The 25,769-nt window shown below is 41.9% G+C and overlaps 1 protein-coding gene across 4 annotated transcripts in view; it reads right to left on the bottom strand.

Annotated features, from left to right (window-relative positions):
- Nucleotides 1-25,769, bottom strand: part of amotl1 (angiomotin like 1) — a 111,973-nt gene that overhangs the window by 8,224 nt on the left and 77,980 nt on the right. For all 4 annotated transcript variants that reach the window (XM_055637306.1, XM_055637307.1, XM_055637310.1 and 1 more), the window contains 4 exons: nt 12,165-12,310; nt 7,318-7,467; nt 2,804-2,994; nt 668-793 (listed from right to left, as the gene is read on the bottom strand). In XM_055637306.1, coding sequence (XP_055493281.1) covers nt 668-793; nt 2,804-2,994; nt 7,318-7,467; nt 12,165-12,310 — 613 coding nt within the window. The remainder of the gene's footprint in view (nt 1-667; nt 794-2,803; nt 2,995-7,317; nt 7,468-12,164; nt 12,311-25,769) is intronic.

The raw sequence follows: 25,769 nt of genomic DNA, 5'->3' as shown, positions 1-25,769 counted from the left end.
AGATGGTAGTTCAGCACTGCTTTCTGGTTACGGTAGGATGATTTAGCTGCCTGATAACAGCTGGGAAGAAACTGTTCTAAGCATCTTCACAGAGTGCCTGGAGTTTCAATCGTGCCTTGCAGTGCCTTTAGATATCGAGCATGCATGAAGGGGCTGTTGCTATGGAGACAAGCTGTATTGGTGAGGCATTTATAGTGTGTATCTCACCTGCCAAAAGGATCACCAGTCCACACTGACACGGACAATGAATCAGTTGTTTCCAATTTGTCACATACATCATAAAATTTGTCAATCAATGAGAAAGAGGAAGCTCATTTCAGACCTCAGCCATCCATCCATCCATATAAATCACACATTTCCTCCATGTGTCTCTTAAAATTCCTTTGGGGTCTTTGATTACACAATCCTATCTCTTCAAGAGCCCAACTTAAATTTGACTTCATAGTGTCCTTGCTTACTTGTGCACTAAATATCTATATTTTGTGTAACCAGGAAGTTAATGTTAAAACTAGTCCACAATTATTTAAATCAGCAATGTTGGAGTAAAAACACAAGCTGTTAGAGAAATATTTTCCTTTGCACTTGTGATTAGGCAATTAATCCTCATATAAAATTAATCCTGAACACATGATTCTGTAAAAGATTCAGTTGGGGAGATGAAATGTACCTGTGTTCTGTGTCTTGGTGTCTCTGATTTGATTGTATTCTCTCCTCTTCTTCCTTCCAACTTTGTGCATCCAGTGAATTGTCATTGTAACTGCTGTTTGGCGAGTGATTTATTATAGTGGTGTCCCTGGTGACACAAGAGAATTTCTGTTTTTCCAAGTGTTCAATGAACCCTTTATGAATACCAACCCATATTAAACATATCCAAGTCAGTCACACTGTTTGACACACTGATGCAACTGAAAATACAAGTTTGAATTATACATGTCACTTTAGCTTTGGTGGATTCTAAATGTCCATTTGCAATGCTAAAAATAAAGATTAGATATTAGATGCATGTACTACTAACATTTAAGAAGGAAGTTAAAGGGAAAGGAAGATTAGACTGGAGAAATGGACTAGGCAAACCATTTCCCTACTCTACCCCTCAAGAAGAACAGGTTCATAAGTGATAGGAGTAGAATTAGTTCATTCGGCCCATCAACTCTACTATGCCATTCAATGATCTATCTTTCCCCCCAAACCCCATTCTCCTGCTTTCCCATAACCTCTGACACCTGTACAAATCACAAATCTGTCTATCTCTGCCTTAAATATATCCACTGACTTGGCCTCCACACCCTTCCGTGGCAAAGAATTCCACAGATTCACCACCAACTGACTAAATACATTTCTCATCTTCTTCGTAAAAGAACATCCTTTAATTCTGAGGCTATGACCTCTAGTCCTAGACTCTCCCATTAGTGGAACCATCCTCTCTACATCCACTTTATCTAAGCTTTTCACTATTCTGTACGTTTAGATGAGGTCCCCCCCCCCTCATTCTTCTAAACTCCAGCGAGTTCAGGCCCAGTGCCAACAAACGCTCATCATATGTTAACCTACTCACTCCTGGGGTCATTCTTGTAAATGGACCATATATTCCAGAAAACAGCATGGTGCTGAGCTCTAGAAGAATCTGTACCTGGTCCACATTTCTCTTTTCTGTTATCAAAATTGTTACAAAAAAGAGGTTTAACTTCTCAGTCCAGTTCAGAAAACTGGAACCTAACCAGATGAAAGGTTCTGATGAAAGACCATCAACCAAAAATCTGTTTCTCTCGCTGCAGAAGCTGTCCGAACTGCTTTATATTGATAGCATTTCTTTAAAAAAAATCATCTGCAATACTTTGCTTCTGTACATCATTAGAATGAATCAGCCTTTAGTTCCAAACTCAGTACCAGACAAGATCTATATTTATTGATAACATTTCTCATGAATCTAATCACCACATTTGTTTAGCATCTTTAACCTTTCACATTTTTGAATCAAAAATGTTAAGTTTTATTTTGCCATTTCTCCACTATCCTTTGCACAACTTCTCTCTTGCCTGTTAACCCAACCAAACCTTATAGAACCAGAATGAGTCGGGTCCACACCCTACCAAAACATAGTGGCTTGGTGGTCAGCTCAGTTCTCTAGTCGAGGCATTTTGTTTTGATGTCAGTAAGAGCTGGCCATGTTAGGTAGACACTTGGCCAGAAAGTAGTTCAGGGACATGATTTGTGATGGCAGCATTATTTTGAAAAATCAATTTCATGTTTGATTTGTTGTCCTAGTAGGAACGGGAGTCTAAGGGAAATAATGCCAAGCCTCGTACGGAACCGCTTCATATTCTTGGTTAGGAAAAAGAATAAGGGCTCTGGCTTGGATTGGCTAGGGTTCAAGAATACACTTGAACTCTGCGTAGCTGTCGGTCTTGTGGGAAGATTCACGGAAATACCAATTCACTGTGCCATGCTAAGCTGACTAGTAACCATAGCTCACAGTTAGTTTTCACTTTTAGGTGTCAGAATTGATTGAAGTTGCTAACTGCTGCCTAAAAAAAGAGCGGAAAAAAAAAATCAGAGGAGTAAAGAGCAAATGAGGTCCATCCCTGAGTAATTAATAATGCACTTGTAGTTCAACAACCAGAAGGCAGATACCATTCCAGAGGGGAGAATGCCCAAGCATCCATGTATGGCAAAGTTTCCAGGCCATTATGAATGTAAGCGGAAAGACATTGGCTCTACATGAAATTGAAGTCAACTACATGTTAGTAAGTTGTGCTAAAACAGATTCTCATAATTCCTTCCTCACACGATGCTTTATTGTTACCTCTGAGCAGCAGCTGTGGCAGCAGCATCCATAGCAAAATGTCTCATTGCTTTTTCTTCCAAATACTTCTGCTCCCACTTGGTCATGTCAGCCTCCAGGGCCAGGATTCGTTCCTCTTTTTCCCGTAACGACTCCATCAGTGCCGGTGCGTTGTACTCGGGAACATTGGCCATCAGGGGACCACCGTGCTGCTGCAACAAAATAGCTTGGATTTTAAATTTAATTAATGGAGAAGAAAAACCCCGATGAGTCAATTTCAGGCTTGTCTAATACAACTGAAAGGTTCCTGCATCTGCTGCAAATACTGGTTCACACCGAAGATAGACACAAAAAGTCAGAATAATTCAGCGGGACAGGCAGCAGCTCTGGAGAAAAGGAATAGGTGACGTTTCGGGTGGAGACCCTTCTTCGGACTGAGAGTCGGGGAGAGGGAAACGAGAGATGTGTAAAGGTTCACAACAAATCTTAGTCCGTACCAATGACCCAGGAAAGGTGAAGCCCACAATGGTCCATTATTGGTTGTGGAAGAGGTGATAACGATGGTATACAAACAGTGATATTAGCAGGGCGACTAGGGTAGGGGAGGGATTGAGAGAGAGGGAACGCAGTTGATATTGATTTCTCCAATGTCAATTTAGCCATTCAATCCCTCTTTCCCTCTAGCGCAGTGGTTCCCAACGTGGGGCGTACGCCCCACAGGGGGGCATTTTGATTTTTAAGGGGGGCAATTGAGTGCGACTGAGGAGGTCTGGGTCCAAATTTTCGATTTTTATTTTTTTGGATTTTCCATCAGGTAAACATATGTAGTTTATGTTTCAGATGTTATTTTGAGTAAATAATTTTTTTTGGATAAAAAAGGTCTTTATTGTGTAGTTATTACATAATCACCGCGCCATCGCTCTTCATGCACGTCGCACGAAGCGCGCAAGGTCATGGGAGAACCTTATTTATTGAATTGGATTTAGAAATGCGATTCAAAGAGCTTTTGCTAAGTTACCCTTATAATATCTATTTCCTCCGTTTTCTCTCAAGGGAAAGCAAGGGGGGGCATCAGGATTTTAGAGGTGATTAGGTGGGGCATGGCCAAAAAAAGGTTGGGAACCACTGCTCTAGAAGGAATGGGTGACGTTTCGGGTGGAGACCCTACGTGCTATTTTACATATCCCCCTTTAAGACATCAATGATCATACTATTTCCTCGTTGTAGAATTATATGTAGAACATTGCCAACCCCTGAAATACATCACCAATAATTTTCACCTTCTGTTTCCTCATATCCCGAACACCTCGCACTCTCTCATTCCTTACCCATACTCTTTAGGCTATACAGATACTAAAGAAATACAACAGCAAAAGTAACGGTGTGCAAATAATATTTAGCTGACAAGAAATGGAAAACTAAAAGTGTTACCAAATGAAGCTTCTGATTTAGGCTGTTTATTTAGATTTTTTTCGTTACTACATAATGTTTGGATAAACGACTATTGTTATATCCAACATTTCTAATGTGTCTGGACTTAGGAGGTTAACTGAGCCTTGGTTATCATAAAGGCTCCTGTTAAAATGTTCCCTGGAGCACCTACTCTTCACCGTAGGAGCAAAATACCTCACAGTGTAACATGGAAAAACAGCCGACTTAACTCCTGTTTTTATGCAAAGACCCACTTTGAGGGCAGGTGTGGCTAGAGTTAAGACATAAACTGAATGCAAGGTCAACTAGGTTAATGATTCCTGTTGCTGAGTCAGTTATTAATGAACATGGCATTACATTCAAGATAAATTAATTCTGCTATGTTATGTAGCATTCAGGGACAATTACAGTATATGGAGGAAGGCAAAAGCACTTTAAAAGTACAAGAGGATAGAGCAGAAATTCAAGGACACAACATTTGTGCTCGGTCCGCCAAGGCCTACTGGAGCTCCTAGTTTGCTAACCATTTTAACTCTCCTTCTCATTCCTATACTGACCTTTCTGTCCTGGCCTCCATTGCCAGAGTGAGGTCACATGCAAACTGGAGAAACGGCAACTCGTATTCCACTTGGGTAGCTTACAGCCCAATAGTATGAACAATTCAATTCTCCAATTTTAGGTAACCTCTAACTAACCAGACACAAACCCTCCCCCTTCACCCCCACAGTTCCCCCCCCCCCCCCCCCCCCCCCCCATTCTCCCCCTTCCGTAACCCACAGCATCTCGCTCCCCTTCCCTGTAACCCACCTAGACTCGCGCCTATCCCCTGTCCCCCCACCACTGGCCTCTTCTAGCTGCACAATTCGCAACTTCAATCCTGTCTCAGACCTTCTGCTTTTATCTCTGGACTTTGTTCCTACCATCTGCCTATTAAAAAAAACAAAAAATATGTGGCCTGTGTCCACCTATTACAACGATTTGTCCCGCCTCTCCCCTCTTACAGCTTTCTTCTCCCCCCTGAAATCAGTCTGAAGAAGGGTCTCAGCCCGAAATGCCACCTATCCATGTTCTCCTGTGAGCTACTCCAGCATTCTGGGTCTATCTTTGGTTGTGTCCTTTTGTACACTAACCAGCATCTGCAGTTCCTCGTTTCTACAAAAAACACTTAGTTTTCAGCACATACACTCAATAGACATGAAGCGAAGTTCTGCTGCACACAATAATCTAACAATATCGACCTTTAAATGTTGATTTGTTTTGGTCTTGATCCATGTGCCCAAGAAAGAAATCTGGATCCAATAATTGGTGTGGGAAATCCGAATATGCACACTAATGACAAAATATAACGAGTGAGAATTCCTGTAAATAACCAGCGAGCTTGATACAAGATATTGTCTTTAGCTGGATAAAGAGAAATTGATTTAAATGAACTGCAATCATAATGTCCAGTGAATCTATTTCTGAATCATTTGTATAGGCTCAGATTTTGGATATTCATTGTCATTATGTTGTGAAACGGACATTAACTTAAGTGGAGTTTATCACATAAATTTAATTCATTCATTCATTTTTTAAAGAAAATAATCTTTTAGCTTTTATCCAAATCATTTGTATGCTTGATAGCGACACAAGAGACTGCAGGTGCTGTAATTTGGAGCAAAAAAAGAAACTGTTGGATGAACTCAGCAGGTTCGGCAGCTATAGTGGTGTTTATTACTTTATTATATTCCTTGAATGAGTGAACAGCATGTGTCATAATCCTGACCAAAGGGTTTAGCACACAACCAGTGTCAACGAGGACCTACATTGAATAAAGCTGATGACTTGTACTGAACAAATCTACGTCACTGAATTACTCTTTTCTCAAATCTTCTTTTCTCAACTCATGGCTTGCAACTCATTGTGCAGCAAATATAAGATAGAGTCAAATTTCTGCAGGTAGTTTAATTTGAGAAATGTGATCCATCCATTTATTGGCTTTAATGAGAGATAATAAGATGATGATAATCTGTTAAAAAAAGGGTGCTAGTTTGTAAAGGTCCCTGTGCTGAACCCCCCCCCCCCCCCCCCCCCCCCCTCTCCCCCCAATACTGCAGATTATTTTTTTTTCTTCAGGATCAGCGCGTAACCACTCAATGTATCTCGACTAAATTCCAGAAACAAAGTCACACAAACCTCACAGTTGAGCTGCAGTGTGCGCTTGCAAAAGCTCAGAGGCTGGGCTCCAACATATCATTAACTCATCCACTGGCCCAGCTGAGAACATGAGCCTTACAGTCAACATACATAAAACCACGATCCTCCAGCCATCTGCCTCTGCTGCCTTCCAACAACAAAGGTGACGATAAGACTCTGAAAAATGTGGCCCACCTACCAAACCCTGGGAGCCAACCCCAAGCAAAGTGAGAAAGTTAAATTTCACAAATTTAAAAATGTCAAATAAAAATGCTAATTTTCTCCATATATTCTTTTAATTCCATTTACTTCAATAAATCCATAGACTTTGCACTGGTTATAAAAGCTGAAAAATCTAACCAACTGTCCTGATCCAGTGAACTCTACAGGGAGCAAAGCTAGTCAGCACAGTGACAGTCAGCAAAGTGTCAAAGTGGAAAATACCACTGCCAACTTAAGGTAGTGTTAGCATTGGACGGGAGTCTTGGCAGAAGCAGTGAAATTCAGGCAGAGGCTGACCCACTGCAAATAATAATCGGCATATTTAGTTTTGCTCCTGGGTTTCATAAACATTGAGAAGGTTTGTCTCACAAGTTAACGGACAAAATGTTCTCTATCTGTTGTGTTCCTAAAGTCATCTAATCAGAGCAGAAAGCTTATAGTTTATGGTTTACTGAAAATATATGTTTTAAAACTCGCATAGCTAATTAATAAAGGAAAGATTAAAAAAAACTGTTAAACTTAAATAATTATATATTTCAGATTCAATTTTAATTGTCATTGTCAGTGTACAGTACAGAGACAACGAAATGCATTTGTTGATCTTGCATAATAAACTATTGCTATATATTCAATGTTTTTGCATTTGATCCAATGATTGACTGGGATTTCCATCTGATACAAGTAGGTTGACTGAAAGCAGGGAATACCTGTTGCACTCGGAGAGATTCCAGCTCCCTCTCCAGTCGAGTACGCAGTCTCCGTTCCATCTGCTCCCTCTTTTCACAGGCTGCTTGCAGTTGTGCCAGGGCCTGTTGCAGCCTCTCCACCCTGTCCACATACATCTGCTTCTTCCGCAACTGTCAGGAAAACAATACATCGGCATCAGGGACAGAAAGTTATTTTATTTCCAGAAGCTAGGAATTTGTAGGCATGCAAATCTCATAACAAGCACTTCTCAATTCCCCTGCTCTATCATAAGATCATGTGATAGGAGCAGAATTAGGGTCTTTGGGAGTATCAAACCTTATTTACCTAGTCATACTTATACCCACACTTTATTATATACATCTACCTACGTAACTTATATATATATATATATGTATGCATACCCACATGTATACTAGTGTCAACACGTTATAGTATTGAAGTTAGTAGACTGCACCCATTCGGCCCATCGTCTACTGTGCCATTCAATCATGGCTGATCTATCTATCCCTCCTAACCCCATTCTCCTGCTTTCTCCCCATACCTGTACTAATCTATGTCTGCCTTAGAAATATCCACTGACTTGACTTCCACAGCCTTCTGTGGCAAAGAATTCCGCAGATTCACCACCCTATGTCCAAGTCTGAATTCCAAGTGGTTGATACTGTATGTATCTCTGCTGACCACAGTTATGTTTGACCCATGAACATTCTAATGCCCCTGTCCCACTTAGGAAACCTGAACGGAAACCTCTGGAGACTGTGCACCCCACCCAAGGTTTCCGTGCGGTTCCCGGGGGTTTTAGTAATTCCAGGGGCATTAGTAATTCCTTTTGTTCACAAAATTAAGTTTCATTGGCTTCAATAGAACCTAATTTCAAAAACAGGGTTCAACTCGCTGTAGGTATCTGATCATGCATTGAGCATTTATGACTTGGGATTCATTTCTATACCTGGTGTTCAGAAGTACTAACTTCAATATTGAAGAACACAATTACTGGGTTACCAGTAAGGTTGATTTTATTGTCACATGCGCATGTATGGCAAGGTATAGGTACAATGAAAATATTGTTTGCAGCACATAGACTCAGCTCACACACAAATTATACATAAATCACATAAAATTGCCTGCAAAACAGTAAAAAACACTGTACAAAAAAACAACAGAGCAAATCAAAAGTTAGAAAAACTATCCATTGTAACGTAACAGGAGGTCCACAGTGTTATGTTGTGAAGATAGGATTATGGTAGTGCAGGTTTATTCAAGAACTTGATAGATGGTTGCAAAGTAGCTATCCTGCGACTTCAGGCTGCTGTACCTGCACTGAGAAGAGGGCATGGCCTGGCTAGAGGGCATGGGTTTGCTGATAGATGCTGCCCTCTTGATGCAGCACCTGAAGCAGATGCTTATGATGGGGGGGAGAGCTGAGCTGTGCCCGTGGTGGACCAGGCTGAGTCCACTACACTCTGCAGCAAAGATCTTATAGCTTTGCTATGAGATCTTTGCTCTGCAGCCTCTTACATTTCTGTGCGTTGAATTTCCACTCAAAGCTGTGAGTCATCAAGTCAGCTTACATTCGACAATATATCTCTATAGGTTTGTTAAAGTAGGTGGTGACGTGTCAAATCTCTTCAAACAGCTGAGAAAGAGGTGGTGGTGCACTCTCTTTGTGATTACATTTATTCGCTCAGCTCAAGACACGTCATCTGAGATGTTAATATAATCTCCAAGCAATGAGGCAGAAGGTTTCATTCTCACCTTATTTTGTCCCCATGGGAAGGCGATTTTACTCTAAAACAGTACCTGTGAAAAATCTAAACATATTTGTCTCCTTCCATTTTTGAGTCTGATAGAAGGTTCTATTAAATTGCACATTACAGTGTGAGCACCTTGTAGCAGGGAAGACAACTCGGAATATTCCAACAACACTGGTTTTAGTAATTCATATGGATGGTTATGGGAACAGGCAACTCAGACGCCCAAAATTAGTGTAATAAGGGCCAACTCGAGGACACAAAAATCTAATTTATTGATACGACAGCCAAATATGCCTATGGCCATGTTTGATGTTTAGTTTATTATTGTCATGAGTAGTGAGGTACAGTGAGAAGCTTTTGTTTGAGTGCTATCCAGTCAAACACTATACATGATCACAATTAAAGGCTAAGAACCCTGATGAGGCTACATGATTACAATTACATAGTCCTACTGTCTCCACCAACTTCTCTTTCTCTTCCCCCCCCACTCCCCGACATCAGTCTGCAGAAGGGTCTCGACCCGAAATGTCACCTATTCCTTCTCTTCATAGATGCTGCCTTACCCACTGAGTTTCTCCAGCATTTTTGTCTACCTTCGATTGTTCCAGCATCTGCAGTTCTTTCTTAAACATGATTACAATTAAGCCTTCCACAGTGCGCAGATAAAGGATGAAGGGTACAGCATTTAGTGCAAGATAAAGCCTGGTTAAAGATAGTTCAAAGGTCTCCAATGAAGTACATGGGACTTCAGGATCGCACTCCAGCTGATGAGAGGATCGGTCAGTTATCTGATTAAAGCCGGGAAGAAACTGTTCCCGAATCTGGAAGAATGCAGTTTCAAACTTCTGTGCCTCTTCCCCGATGGGAGTGGGGAGAAGAGGGAGTGAATGGGGTGAGACTCATTCTTGACTATGCTGCTGGCCTTGCCGAGGCTGCTCTGTAAGCTTCCTTTATCTCGTATCACAAAGGTGCGAGATAACTTGAGTTGAGGATTTCTGATTTGATGTAGGCCAATTAAGACACCTTTTAGTTTTAGAGATATAGCGCGGAAACAGGCCCTGTTACCTGCACTAACATGCATGATGCAAAGAGCACCCAGATCTCTGGCGCTGTAAGGCAGCGACTCTAGCGTTGCACCACCTTGTTGTCTAACTTTTGGCTGATGCATATGAGAACATGTCACGGTCATGTCGGTAGACAGCCTGTCGGCAAAGCTGCCCTTTTAATTTCAAACTGATTATTGTTTGTAACGTATGTAAGAGCAGGTTTTCTGAAGACTGGTTCTTGTTTGAATGAATGCCTGCTTTATCTACATAACTTTATAACTTCACTGAAACATACTGAATATTTGGTTTTAGATTTGTTTTGTTTAGATACAGTGCAGAAACAGGCCCTTTGGCCTACCGAGTCCACGCCGACCAGTGATCCCAGCACATTAACACTATCTTACACACACTAGGGACAATTTACACTTATACCAAGCCAATTAACCTACAAACCTGTACGTCTTTGTAGTGTGGGAGGAAACCGAAGATCTCCGAGAAAATCCACGTGGTCACGGGTAGAACGTACAAACTCCACACAGACAGCACTCGTAGTCGGGATCAAACCTTGGTCTCCGGCGCTGCAAGCGCAGTAAGGAAGCAACTCTATTGCTGCTTCACCTTGTCCCCCTTGAGGGGGTAGATATATCCTCTGGCTGGAAATACCGGAACCAGGGATCACCGTCTTAAAATCAGGGGATCACCATTCAGAACAAAGCTGGGAAGAAATAATTTCCTGTTCAGAGGCCCATTTATTCTGTGGTTCCTAGATCCAGAACATACAATTGGTTATAACCGCTTCAAAAATAGCAGTTATAAGCAACTACAAGTTATGCAGTGTCACAAGTAAACTGCAGCACATAATATTATTTTATCTTTTTTTCTCTGGCACAAAATACTCCCTTCAGGTTGAACAACACTGGAATCTTTAAAATAAATCATTATTCATGTGGGATAACACAGCAGCAACAGCAAGGAACAAACTAAAGACTACATTGGACTTTATTATTCAGCTTTTTTTATTACAAGCTCATTCCTGGCATAGCCTCAGGAGGAGAGCACAGAGAGTGTTTCAAAGACATCCTCAAGGCAAACCATGTAGCAAATGACTCCGTTATTGGAGGCTAGCGCCAAACACTGCTCAAGATGGACTACGTCCGTGCCACATGGAGCTGGCATTTTGAAAGCACGTGACAGCATCAGGCAATGGAAAACTGGGAAAAGCAGAAACAGTGAGCCGATCACCAGATCCCTCCTACTCTGCTGGGTGGTAGCAGACTACGCCACTCCCAGATCGGTCTATTCAGGTCAAGTCGATCCATGACCATCATCCTCACTCACCGGCAATCAGCAATAGCAATACGAAAAAATCATTTTGAATGCAAAATCAACCACAATCCTCTGCTAAAACTCCTTTGTTCACTCCATTGAATCTAATGCAAATTTAGATTATGCTTTTGTTCTGCAGTTGGCTGTGCTTCATACGAGAATTGTAAAATATATATATTTTTTTTAACGATGTTTACACATACCAGATATGCAGATAGACACAAAATGTTGGAGTAACTCAGCGGGACAGGCAGCATCTCTGCAGAGAAGGAATGGGTGACGTTTCGGGTCGAGACCCTTCTTCAGACTAGCAGATATGCAGCACAGAATTTTAAAAGGGATTTTATGTTAAAAAAAAAATTCACCGCATTTAACTGCTTCAATCTCTGACGTCAGAAGGTAAAATAAATGGACTTTCAAAAGTGACTACACATTATACTTAGTTTGGTTTCAATAAAAGCATATGCAAAGGAGGATCTGCTAAAAGGATCAATATCCATCAGGGAAGAATTCAAAGCAATGAATAATTGAAATTTGATTTATTTGTGCTCAGTTTAAAAAAAACTAAATCAATAGCTCTAAGTAATTTGTAAAAGTAGCAAGCCTATTAAAACTGGATGCCAAATACTCTGCAGTGTGGCCAATTGTGTTGAATCTGTCCATCACCAAGAAGCATAAATCAAACTAAATGATATACAAACATTGGGGTTATCAGCTCACCTCCTCGTCCAATTTGACCACCTTGGCCTGTGCACTGTTCAGTGCCTGTTCCAAAATTTCAATATGTTTTCTCTGGTCTTCATTGGTTGAATGTGTTGTGGCCAGTTCCATTTCCAGCTTTTCCTTTTCCTTCAAATACTCCTTGTCTGCATTAAAGATGGAGAACAAGGTTAGCTCTGTGAGGTAGCTTTCCTCTTAGTTGAAACCAAGCCAGATGGATCCAAGCCTAAAAGAAACCTAAAGAAATGTTCTATACATCATTCTCATTTGAAAATCTTCTATGTTATAATACATTTCAGCTGCAATGAATGACTACCCTTCAGAATTATATGGTAGTTATTTACTATTTGCTGAATTTTAATTTGTTTCTATGGATCAGCTACTGACTAAAGAGCGTAAAAAAAGGTTATCACAGACTTCCAAAATAGAGAGCAAAATGGATCAGGTCTGCACAAGTAACCCTTGAATTCCTTGGTACCAGAGAATAGCTTCCAGAAGGATTTTGGTTGTAATTCCCATTGAGGAATATTCACACGTGGAGTTAGAATTGGTAGTGGATGGAGAAAATACTAATTAGTGGAAAAGGTTAAATTGAGAAATTTACAGTTGCCTACCTTACTCACAATGCCAAATGGATACTTACGAGGACTGGTATCAATAAATTATCAGAAACCGAGCCTTTGCATTTGAATTAATGCGTTTGGAATAAACGATGCATTTAGGATATAATCCCTACTTCAGCAGCTATTGATTTGCCTAAGGGTAAATCTGCACGACAAAGAATCCATAATTTCTCTCAGAAATATCTGAAAGCCCCACCTAAAATTAATCTCTTTGAAATGCAATGATTGCTGCTATATAGCTAAATACAGGGGCATGTTCAAGCACATATACCAATTAACATAATTAGAATGAAAAACAAATCCAAAGTAGTGCAAAAAATAAGGGCCATAGTTTTCTATTGTCAAGGTAGGATTAGGTTCAGTCTGAAGAAGGGTCTCGAACCAAAGTGTCGCCCATTCCTTCTCTCCAGAGATGCTGCCTGTCCCGCTGAGTTACTCCAGCATTTTGTGTGTACCTTCGATTTAAACCAGCATTTGCAGTTCTTTCCTACAATAACTTATTTCTGTAAGCAACCTTATAGTACAGCAAAGTTAGTTGTCCAGAACCAGGTTTCAGTATCTCCCTCTTAATGGTGGCAGTGAGAAGAGGGCATGACGTATATGGTGTGTTCCTTGATGATAGATGGCTTCTACACAAGGTGCTGCCTCAAGAAGCTTTCGATGGATGCGAGGGCAGTGCCCATGATGGACCAGCTGAGTTCACCACTCTCTGCAGCTTCTTGGCTTTCAGTGCATTGGAATTACTGTACCAGGGGCACAATGCAAATTTAATTTTCTATACTTTCTACAGTGCCCCTGTAAAGGTTAGTGAGAGTATTTGGAGATTAACCAAAACTCTTTGTAAAAAATTAACAGAGAGTGAAGAGTGGATGAGGCTTCGACATGATTGCATGTGCATGCTGGGGCCACAAAGGATCATCCAAGCTATTAAAGGTCAGAAATTTAAAGCTGCTAACTCTCTTCAGCACTGACCCATCAGTGAAAACTGGCGCATCGTCTCTCAATTTCCCTTTTCTGTTCTGAAATCACTGATCGCTTTCTTGGTTTTATAGTTGGTGTGGCACCTCACAATCAGGTGTTCCATCAATGTCCTGTACGTTGACTCTTCACCACCCCCAATTCAACCAAGCATGTTTGTGTTGTTGGCAATAGGAGCTATACTTAGCCACACAGTCATGTGCGTAAAGAGAGTAGCGCAAAGGGCCATGAACACAACCTTGACGTGCACTTGTGCTGATAGTCAGTGAGGAAATGTTGTTACCATTCCGCACTGTTTGAGGTTGTTTGTAAAGAAAGAAAGGATCCAGTTGCAAAAAGGGTGTTGAAGACCGAGGTCCTGGAGCTTGGTGATGAGTTTGGAGGTTTGATAGCATTAAACGCCAAGCTGTTGTTGATGAATGGCAGCCTGATGTAAATGTTCCTGTCACCTAAAGGATCCAGAACAGAGCAGAGAACCAGAGACATAGCATCCGCTGTTGAACGGTTGTGGCGAGAGGCAAGTTGAAGCTGCCTGACCCGCTGAGTTACTCCAGCTTTTTGTGTCTACCTTTGGTGTAAACCAGCATCTGCAGTTCCTTCCTACACATTGGTAATTTCTGAGTCAGTTGTTGATTTGTGCCATAACCAACTTCTCAAAGCACTTCATTACAGTGGACAGAAGTATTACCAGTGGTAGTCATAGAGGCAGGTCACTGTGCTCTTCTTATTAGTACAATAGATGCTCTTTTGAAGCGGGTGGGAACATTAGACCACAGAAGCGAGAGAATGAACATATCTTGAATATTCCATTAAGTAGGTCTCTACACATCTTTCGTACTCAGCAGGGTATGCCTCTGTTTTTTGTGGATTTACTCTCTTGAAGGACGCTCTGTCAGCAACCTCAGAAACAGAGGACACAGGGTCGACAGGACCTGTGGAGGCTTGTGCAGGTGCGTCATTGTTCTCCATTTTAAAGCTTGCATAGAATGTGTTCAGCTCAAGATTCAAGATTCAAGAAATTTTATTGCCATGTCAACAAGTTGATAGGAATGTGTCTTGGTTCGCTCTCAGACAGACACAATACAGTACAATACAACCACCACATACACCACTAAATAATACAGACAATACCGTACGAAGGACAATATATACAGGAAGGACAGTACCCAGCAGCGTCATATTAAGCGTAATTGCAAGTGCAAAAGAAAGTGCAAAGTGATTAGTGCAAATTCAAATATCTGATGGCTTGGAGGTAGGTGCTGTCTCTGAAGCGAGATGTTTTACTTTTAATGCTTCTATATCTCCTTCCTGATGGGAGGAGATTAAAGAGGTAATGTGCCGGGTGAAAGTGATCTGCTATGATTTTTTTGGCCTTTCTGGTGAGTCTTGTTGAGTAAAGTGATGTCACTGAGGGAAGTCTGCTGCAACCGATGATCTTAGAAGCTCGGCGCACTATTCTCTCCAGCCGAATCTTATCCTGCGAGGTTGTGTGACCATACCAGACAAGCATAGAGAATGTGAGTATGCTTTCTATGGTAGACCTATAGAAGTGGGTCATGGCTGGTCGACCGACCCTGAATTTTTTAAGCTGCCGCAGGAAGTAGAGTCGCTGGTGGCACTTACTGATTATGAGACTGGTGTTGAGCTCCCATGATAGGGATTGATGTATGGTGGTCCCGAGGAACTTAAAGGAGGTGACCCTCTCAACCACCTCTCCATTGATGAAGAGAGGGAGGAGGGGGGGGTGGCCCACTTTCTGAAATCAACAACCAGCTCCTTACTTTTTGAGATGTTAAGTATGAGGTTGTTGTTCTCACCTGGAAGTGATGCGCCGGTGCTAACTGGTTTTGCCTTATAGGAGGTGATGGCGTGCACAACTGTCAAACATCAGTCTACAACTCCAGCTCAGCTCAAAACTGACTCTTATCAGTCTTTGGTGGTCTTCAGGAACCCGTCTACACATGTCTTTGGGAATTTTGTATGTTTCTCTTAGATCACCTCTCTTCCTACTGAACAGAACAGAGGATGGGCCCAGTCTGCTGAACGTCTCATCATAGGACAAACTCAGGAATCAATCTGGTCACCCTCTATCATTCGTACATCCTTTGTTGTAGAAACCAGATCCATATACTGTATTCCAGGATTGATCTCACCAAGACCTTTTGTACTTGCGGCAAAACGTCTTTCTTTACTCTTGTTCTCAAGTCCTCATATCATTTGCCTCCCATTGCTTGCATATCTGTGGCATTTTGCAATTGTTTACATTTCCTACTGGATTACCCTCACATTCAACTTTTCCATTAATATTAATATCCGACATAAAACTCATTGGAAACTTATTTTCATTATGGTGCTTGAATTCACACCATTCTAATTGGTTAAAAGATACACAGTCTCTTGTTTGAGAACATTTCCACCCAAAAGTTAATCATCTTCAAATGTGGCTTAACAAAACTGTCTGCCAACCACTTCAGTTAGAATGGCTGCAATAATGGAACGCTTTATAACCTATTTGAGCAGGGGCAATGTTTTTGAAATCTCTTCGGTTCTCAAAATGTAGTTGAATGATAAAAACCTGGTTAATGCTACGCAAGGCAAAATAGGTTAATTGGAAAAAGAAACTCAATATATAGCCTTGACCTTCAGATGAACTTTCCTATTCTCCACTTAATATTAGTAACACACATTCTGGCTGCATATAGCATAATGTCGAAGGCATTACAGGAATATTATGAAACAAAACTTAAGGCACATATGGGAATACTGAAACAAATGAGAAAATGCTGGGTCAAAAATGTAGGTTTTAAAAGGAATCTCTTAAAAAAGAGAGAACAATAGATACACAAGAAGACTTGAGAGACATCGTCCCAGTTAGGGCTTAGAGACCTGAAGGCATGGCTTCCAATTGTAGAGCAATGGATAGATAGAACGAATAGAATGGAAGTCTAGTGATCAAATAGATGAAGATTTTTTTTGTCCTCCCAAAACATTTAATTACGACTAATATTATGTAATGGGATAAATCACTATAATATCAATTTGACACCACAATTTTGTCAACAGATGTTTGGTTATTGATACGGCTGCTACAAAACAGATTGGAGTTCCCCCCCATTTTCACATAAATATGGCACTCATTAGCTTTGCTTGGTAAAAACAGCAAAAACATCAGCTGCAAAGCTACTGACACAAATGAGATGCCATGATTGCTATTATAATGAATTATTTCATTGTCTAAAATAGCAATGCCTCACATTGATGAAAATATGCAGAGAAAATGCTTGAAATGTATTAATTGACTTGACTGTGTCAACGGCTTATTTACAATCCCTACTTCCCCTATTATTCATTTTTTAAAGAATTTTATGATGCAACTTACTAACAATGAATACATATCAAATAAAACACAACAAGCTGGAGGAACTCAGCGGGTCAGGCACCATCTGTGGTCCGAAATGTTGCCTGTCCATTCCCTCCCCAGATGCTGCCTGAGCCACTGAGTTCTTCCAGTACTTTCTATTTTCTAAAGATTCCAGCATCTGCAGTTCCCCAAGTTCCCACAGAGTTATTCTGCTTGCGTAAATAATGGAAAAAAAGGAGAGAGTGCCTTCACCTATTGATTTTATCAAAATGCTTCACAAGTTTCAGACATGTGATAACACATCCCAGCCTGTTTGACGGCTATTGAAATTACGTGGGATGGGTTTAGTGTTGGCAAAATTAGAGCAATATCTCCAAGGGTCTGAAATTCATGAAGACCAAAAGGCAGCAGTTCTATATCTTACAATGAGGCATTTGACACAACACAACACAGAAGGTAGTTGAGGCCAGTTCATTGGCTATATTTAAGAGGGAGTTAGATGTGGCCCTTGTGGCTAAAGGGATCATGGGGTATGGAGAGAAGGCAGGTACAGGATACCGAGTTGGATGATCAGCCATGATCATATTGAATGGTGGTGCAGGCTCGAAGGGCCGAATGGCCTACTCCTGCTCCTACTTTCTATGTTTCTATATCTAGCCCCACACTGATTGGAACAGGTTAAATCCTGAAGAAGTTAACATCAGTCTGAAGAGTCACCTATCCTTTTCCTCCAGAGATGCTGCCTGACTTGCTGAGTTACTCTAGCACTTTGTGTCTATCTTCAAGTTAAAGCAAATGTCACTCAATTGCCAGGGCTCACTTGAGTGCAAAAATCATGATGGGTAAAACTAACTATTCAGGATTTGTCAATTGCTGTCACCTTATGTCTTCCTTTCAAACCAGTACCATTTAAAGCATGAATATTGTAGGGTGCTGCCGAAAAACCTCATCCAGAATTTGTATTACCTTAATTTGTGCCTTTAGATCAGGGTAACATCTTTATTTGGGAACACCCCCCCCCCCCCCCCCACACCCCACACATTAATCATGTTAAATCGGTCAAAAAACAGAGCGCTGGAAATACATCAGCAGGTTTGGCAGCATCTTTGTGTACCCAATTATATTCACCATGTTACGGCAGGGTGGTTCAGCAGTAGAGTAGCTGCCTTACTGGGGTCAAGGAAAGAGCGTTCACTTCGCAGCTCTGTTGCCACCAATCTTTCCACCACCACGCACAAGAAGACAGACACCATTGTATGCAGATGCCAAGAAGTATGTTCGGCTCGGACTGAACAACTTCTAATCTTGTGTGTGGACTCGATGAGAAGAAGAAGCTGCCTTACAGAGCCAGACTCCCGGGTACGATTCTGACTATGGGTGCTGTCTGCGTGGAGTTTGTACGTTCTTCCCGTGACCTGCGTGGGTTTTCTCCGAGATCTTTGGTTTCCTCCCACACTCCAAAGACGTACAGGTTTGTAGGTTAATTGGCTTGGTATAAAAAAAATTGTCCCGAGTGTGTGTAGGGTTGTGTTAATGTGCGGGGATCGCTGGTTAGTGCGGACTCGGTGGGCCGAAGGGCATGTTTCCATGCTGTATCTCTAAACTAAACCAAACTTAATGTGAAGATTCTGGTAGATATGTGCAGAATCCTTCTGGCATCGCACTGATGGGCTTTTCTATCTGTGAAATGTATTGATCAAGTGAAACTCACATGACTTAACTACTACCACACCCTTTCAGGTCAACAGCTTAGAACAACCGTAAAACAATTATTACAACACCTTAGTATCCAAACTCCAATCATAGAAATGTGCTAATGGGCTGCTAGAAAATGCTCTTAACAGTCAATGAAAACACCTGGATCAACTTATCTGAAGAAGGTCTGAAGAAGGGTTTTGGCCCGAAACGTTGCCTATTTCCTTCGCTCCATAGATGCTGCTGCACCCGCTGAGTTTCTCCAGCTTTTTTGTGTACCTTCGATTTTCCAGCATCTGCAGTTCCTTCTTAAACAACTTATTTCTTGCAACTTTGGATTTTTCCCCCCACCCACTGTACAGGCGAAGTCAACGTTGTAAAAACCACCCTCTAAAATTCATCATAACTTCAGAGAGGTCACTCATCTAAATATAGACATCCAATTGCAGAAATCCAATGCATTTTACAATCAAAGCAGATTGTTACTTTGCAACAATTGAAATAGCATCTTAGCATGGTCCCTGCATCATTCTTCTCTGCAATGATCCTACTCGCAATGACCCCATTTACAATTCAGCCATTTTGGATTAAAATCAAAGAAAATGCAGGATAAACATTTTGGGAAATAAAAGACTAAGGAATTTAAGAGCAGAGAATCGCAGGAGATCAGATATACAATGAGATTGATTCATCACTCTGGCCTCTCAGTTTTTACTTTAAATTGTAGCATCGAGTCAAAATAACACAAACTACTATTGACTGAGCCACAGTTAGAACATTTTATCCAATCTCTGGTACTCGTCTTTAGTAACAAATGTCAAGGCCAAGCAGAAAATACAAAGGAGATTTATTAATTTCATACCAACTGTGAAAATTAAAGAAACCAGAACATGTTGTCAGAGCTATAACGACAGAGGGGAATGGAAAACAAAAATCTGGAAATCTTCAGATCAGACAGCAACATTCTGGGTTGATGACCTTTTAACAATTAAAAAATAAACAATGTTCTTTGAGATAAAAATACATGTTTTGTTTAGTTTAGAGTTACAGCGCAGAAACAGCCCATTCGGCCCACCGGGTCTGCGCAGACCAGCGATCCCCGCATATTAACACTATCCTACACCCACTAGGGACAATATTTTTACATTAACCAAGCCAATTAACCTAAAAACCTGTACGTCTTTGGAGTGTGGGAAGGAACCGAAGATCTCGGAGAAAACCCACGCAGGTCACGGGGAGAAGGTACAAACTCCGTACAAGCAGCACCCACAGACGGGATCGAACCCGGGTCTCCGGTGCCGCTTTCGCTGTTAGGGAGCAACTCTACCGCTGCGCCACCGTGCCGCAAATGTTGGAAGTGAGAGTGAAGAAACAAGTACAAAACATAAGCTCTAGGACATGATGAAATACATCAAATTCCAATGGCAAGGATTACGAACAAGGCAAAAGCCGGTTATAATGGGGCAAGTAAACAAACAAGGTTTTATATGAAGCAACTCATTTAACCAAACACTTCTGTACTGGTAGGTACACAAAAATGCTGGAGGAACTCAGCGGGTGCAGCAGAGTGGGCCGAAACCCTTCTTCAGATCTGAAGAAGGGTTTCGGCCTGAAACGTTACCCATCTCCTTCGCTCCATAGATGCTGCTGCACCCACTGAGTTTCTCCAGCATTTTTGTGTACCTTCAATTTTCCAGCATCTGCAGTTTCTTCTTGAACACTTCTGTACTGGTGATGCTTAGGCTGTAAAATGAGTTTATGAAACAACCTGCTCTCTAAGCTTAAATGTGGAGAGTACATATTTAAAAGTATTCAAGTTGAAATATGCCAGGGACAAAATATGGCAAATGTAAACAATCTCTACCACGTTGTTTTTCAGTAGATGCATTTTACTGGTATCCCATAGCAAAATAGCAGCAGTAGAGCTGCTGCCTCACAGCGCCAGAGACCTGGGTTCAATCCTGAGCATGGGTGTTGTCTGTGTGGAGTTTGTACGTTCTCACCAAGTGGGTTTTCTCCCATTCCAAATACATGTACTTTGTAGGTTAATTGGCTTCTATAAACTGCCCCCAGTCTGTAGTGATGGATGGTCTGTGTGGACTTGGTGGGCCAAAGGCCTGTTTCCACACTGTTTCTGTAAACAAAGCTAAAACTGCTGAACATTTGGCCATTGCACTTGCCATTATATCAGGTCCGCTACACTGTGTCAGTGGGCCCCTCTCCTAGGTTATGAAGACTCTACTGGAAGCTTTCAGTGCATCTGGATTACCGAGTGTTATGAGGCAATTGACAATAGGTGCAGGAATAGGCCATTCGGCCTTCGAGCCAGCACCGCCATTCTAAGATAAAGATAAGATAAGATAAGATACATTTATTGTCATTTGGACCCCTTGAGGTCCAAACGAAATGCCGTTTCTGCAGCCATACATACAAACACATAGACCCAAGACACAACATAATTTACATAAACATCCATCACATCGCTGTGATGGAAGGCCAAATAAACTTATCTCTCCACTGCACTCTCCCCCCCCGATGTCAGAGTCAAAGTCAAAGCCCCCGGCTGGCGATGGCAATTGTCCCGCGGCCATTTAAGCCACGCCGGGTGGTGCGAGGTCGCACACCGGGTCTTGGTGTTAGAGCCCCCGGTGTGCACTAGCAGAGTCCCGCGGCCATTCCAGCCGCGCGGGGCGGTGATGTTAGGCCCCGCTCCAGGAGCTCTTCAACCCCGCAACTCGGGCGGGGGAAGTCGCCGTTGCGAGAGCCCTGAAAAGCGGTCTCCCTCCAGGGGCTCCCGGTGCCGCCGTCTACAGACCTGTCGTTGGGGCCTCCGACCCTCCGGTCGGGCCGCAGCAGCAGCAGCAGCAGCAGCGCTCCTCCACCGCTCCAGCCGTTCCGGACTCGACCAGCCCCGCGACGGCGACGGTGAGTTGTAGCACCAGAGTCCCCGGCTTCTTCCTGTTGGAGGCCGCTCCTCGTTACGGCCCCAACAACAACGGAAACCCGACGAGAAAAGGTCGGGTCTCCAGTGCAGGGAGAGATTTAAAAAGTTTTCCCACCCCACCCCACCCCCACCCCCCCACACACACACCCCAACAAAAAATAACAAAAACTACATTAAAACACAGACAGAAAATAATAAAACGCGGACAGACTGCAGAGGCCGCTGCTGGCCAGAGCCGCGCCGCCCACCGGAAGTTGTTCTCCCGCCTGTGCCTGACGCCGAGCGGTTTCTCCCCCGGTCCTGGGGCCACGCTGCCCGCGTCTCCCCCCGACCCCCGGCGACCCCCGGGGACATTCACTGTGATCGTGGCTGATCATCCCCAATCAGTACCCCGTTCCTGCCTTCTCACCATATCCCCTGAATCTGCTATCTTTAAGAGCTCTATCTGATTAACTGGGTGTTCTAGGAACTGTTGGGTCGGTGGGTTGGACCCAGGGAGTTTGATTGAATGGGGCAGGAGTTGTGGAAGAAATGCAGTGCTTAGCATTCACACAATGAGTGTGGGGAGGAGGATGGGTAGTACAAAGGTAATATCTCCGATAGGGTGGGAACAAATTAATTAATGTGGAACTTAAAAATTTGCTTGGATTCTTTGTCTGTGTTATGCATAACTAATAGCAGGCTGCAGGAAAGTAGTGACAAAGGATGAGAAATAGCACAGGAGGTCAAAGAGGAACAACCCAAAATGGTATGACAGAAAGTCTCACTAAAGGTTGATGAAATAGTGCGAAATAAAGCTATTATTGACGTCTTCAACAGGACACAAAGGAATTTTGTTTAAACTTATTAATAAATCGTCCAAATTACAATTCAAGCTGAATGCCAACAAATACACAAGAGCCAATGTGCCAGATATTCTGAGTTTTGCTATGATATTAACTATAACTGACTGTTCAGCTGGTAGAGGTGAGGCCTTGCCTCAAATTTGTGGGTATGCATCGTGCAACATCAGATTCACAGGGACAAATCTGTCATTAGGCTCCATCCAACCCCATCGTGACCTGAAAGATTCAAGATCCCACCGATTTTAAATGAGGATTGAATAGCAAAGATTTAGGGGGCAAAATACGTTTTAAAAAATGCTTTAATTACAATTTTTTCAATATTTTAAGTGATTGTCTTTCTTGCCAACTGCACGTTTTAAAAAAGGTATTTTTCAGTTTAAAAAAAAAAATGTCTTCAATTGTTGTGGATTATTTTAAACTATTAAACAGCAATGATAATTTTCCAGTCTACAAAGGCCCTGTCCAGGCTTTGCCAGCTGCCAAAGGCAACCTCGAGGCTGGATCTTCTTGCTGCAGAGTTTAGAGTTTATTGTCACGTGTACCGAGGTACAGTGAAAGGTTTTTGTTGCGTGATAACCAGTCAGCCGATACATGATTACAATTGCCATTTACAGTCTCTATATACATGATGAGTAAAGCCAGGATGTTTAGGCGCTAAAAATCTCTGAAATAGGCAGGCAAAAAGGCATAATAAAATTACAAAAAAAGCACAAAAAAGGTGTTCATTGACAAAAAAAGGCATAATAAGGCACGTATTTCCACCACCAAAATATGGTTAAAAATGTTAATATAAAGGTATTCTACATTAAAATACCAAAGTTGCCTGGTTGCACATATTTTCTAGCATTTCTTTTTCAAATTATCTGGTGTTAAACTACCGTCTCAGACAGAATATGCTTCAGTTGTGAAAAACTTCTTTCTACCACAGCTGAGGTCACTGGTGCATACCTGAAACAAGCTACCAACTCTATATTCATGTTGATATCTTGTGCATTACAACTACCTTTGAGAACTTTAGCTATGTTTTGTATTTCTTCAAGAGCTTTGTTAGCTAAAATCAATCTCCCACCTTTTCTTTCTATATTTTTATCTACATCGCCAGGAATTTTACAGATATCGTCAGTTACTTTGTTGAAAACCTGCAAGTTATTCACTAATGTTTCGCCACATTTCTCAAGAGAAGTGATAGCTTGTGGGATGTTTGCAAAATTGGAAGCAATAAACACAAGATCGCGGTGGGGGGACTTTTTCTGAATGATTTCACTGACGATCCTGACTGCAGCAGATTCTTCTTCTTCAAAACAGTTGACGATTTCTTTTATCTTTTCAAAATTTGCAGCATAGTAGAGTACAGCAGAGAGCCATGTACCCCACCTAGTCAAAACGGGCTGAGGAGGGAGCGGAATTTCGGGTGCCATTTCCTTGAATAACTGCACACGTGACGGTGCTTTGAGGAAGATTTTCTTGACATTGGAAACTAGGTGATCGACATTTGGAAGCTACGTATGTGCTTGGCAATTCTATGAAATCCTTGAGCTAAGAATGTCAAATGCAACATTATGGGGAATAAAACTTAAGAGCATGAGCAGCTTTTTTCATGTACGGACCCGCATCAGTCATAAACAGAAGAGCATTCTCATGGTTTATACCTTCTGGCCAAAGTACAGCAAGTGAAGATGTAAACAACTGAGCAATAGTTGAGCTGTTTGACTTCTCCAATACTTCCGATGTGTCAACAAATAGTAGTTTGATGGTTGACCTGCCTCCAGTGTACCAATGACCACATTGGCAACATATCTCCCCACAACATCGATTGTCTCATCTATTGAGATCCATATTTTGTTGCATGCAACTTCATCTCTAATTTTCTGCACAACAATGTTGAAGTTGCTGTCAACATAATTTTTCCGTAATGATGACTTGGCATATGTTCCTCTGTGTATTTCTCTAAAAAAAAACCTGAGAGATTTGTTTTCCAATTTCCACAGTGGAATTCCAGCATCAATGAATGCCTTGCTCAGATCACTCGAAAACTTAGATTTGCGACTGGAGCCAGCAGTAAATGCAGTGAGGAGACAAGCTTGGGTAATCTACACCCCAGCGGTATCAACATTGACTACTCTAATTTTAGATAGCCCTCGTCTTCTCCCTCCTCCCCCTCACCCTTCCCAGCTCTCCTTCTGGTCCTACTGTCTCCACCTCTTCCTTTCTTTTTCCCGCCTCACCCCCCACAGCAGTCTGAAGAAGGGTCTCGACCCGAAACTTTGCCTTCGAAGATGGACACAAAATGCAGGGGTAACACAACGGGACAGGCAGCATTTCTGGACAGAAGGAATTGGGTGATGCTCCGGGTCGAGACCCTTCTTCAGACTTATGTCAGGGGAGAGGGAGATACATAGATAAGGAAGTGTACGGTGTGAAAGCAGGACAAAGGGGATGATGATCAAGGAAAATTTTGAATAGAAAATAGCTGAAGGAGTAGGCCATTCAACCCTTTGAACCAGCGCCACCATTCAATATGATTATGGCTCATCATCCAAAATGAGTGCCCTGTTCCTGCTTTTTCCCCTATTTTTTTGATTCCGTTAGCCCTAAGAGTTAAATCTAATTCTCTCTTGAAAAGCTTTGTTAGCTTGGAGAAGGTAACAACAAGGGTGCTGACTTAAGGGCCTGTCCCACTTTCACGTCCTAATTCTCGACCTTTTTTACTCGTAGACATTTTTCATCATGCCAGAAAAACGCCCCGACCTACTTGATGCCACGAGCACCTTCGACTAGCATCACGGCCTGCTACGACCTACCTACGACCTCGTGATGACCATGCTGAGAGTACGAGTCAAGGGCAAACTCGGCAGAGGTCGGGAATTAGGTCGTGAAAGCGGGACAGGCCCTTAAGGCTTTAACGCAACTGGTTACTTCTGATGAAGAAAAATATTTCCTCAAATATTGAGTAAATTCAAATCAAAAGAATATTATTCAGTCAAAATGACAAATTATAATCATAGTGGGTACCATCAATTCTCCAATAAACTAAATGTGACTAAATAGTTTACAATTTAATGGTTTTGCTAGATCAACATATATTAATTTATTTGAACTAAATTACTGTCTTAATTTAGGTAACATCTTTTCTTTATTGCAAATTAACCTAACCTCAGG

This window comes from Leucoraja erinacea, chromosome 6, assembly GCF_028641065.1.
Source record: "Leucoraja erinacea ecotype New England chromosome 6, Leri_hhj_1, whole genome shotgun sequence".
NCBI lineage: Eukaryota > Metazoa > Chordata > Chondrichthyes > Rajiformes > Rajidae > Leucoraja > Leucoraja erinaceus.
This window is presented reverse-complemented; position numbering and strand designations above follow the sequence as displayed.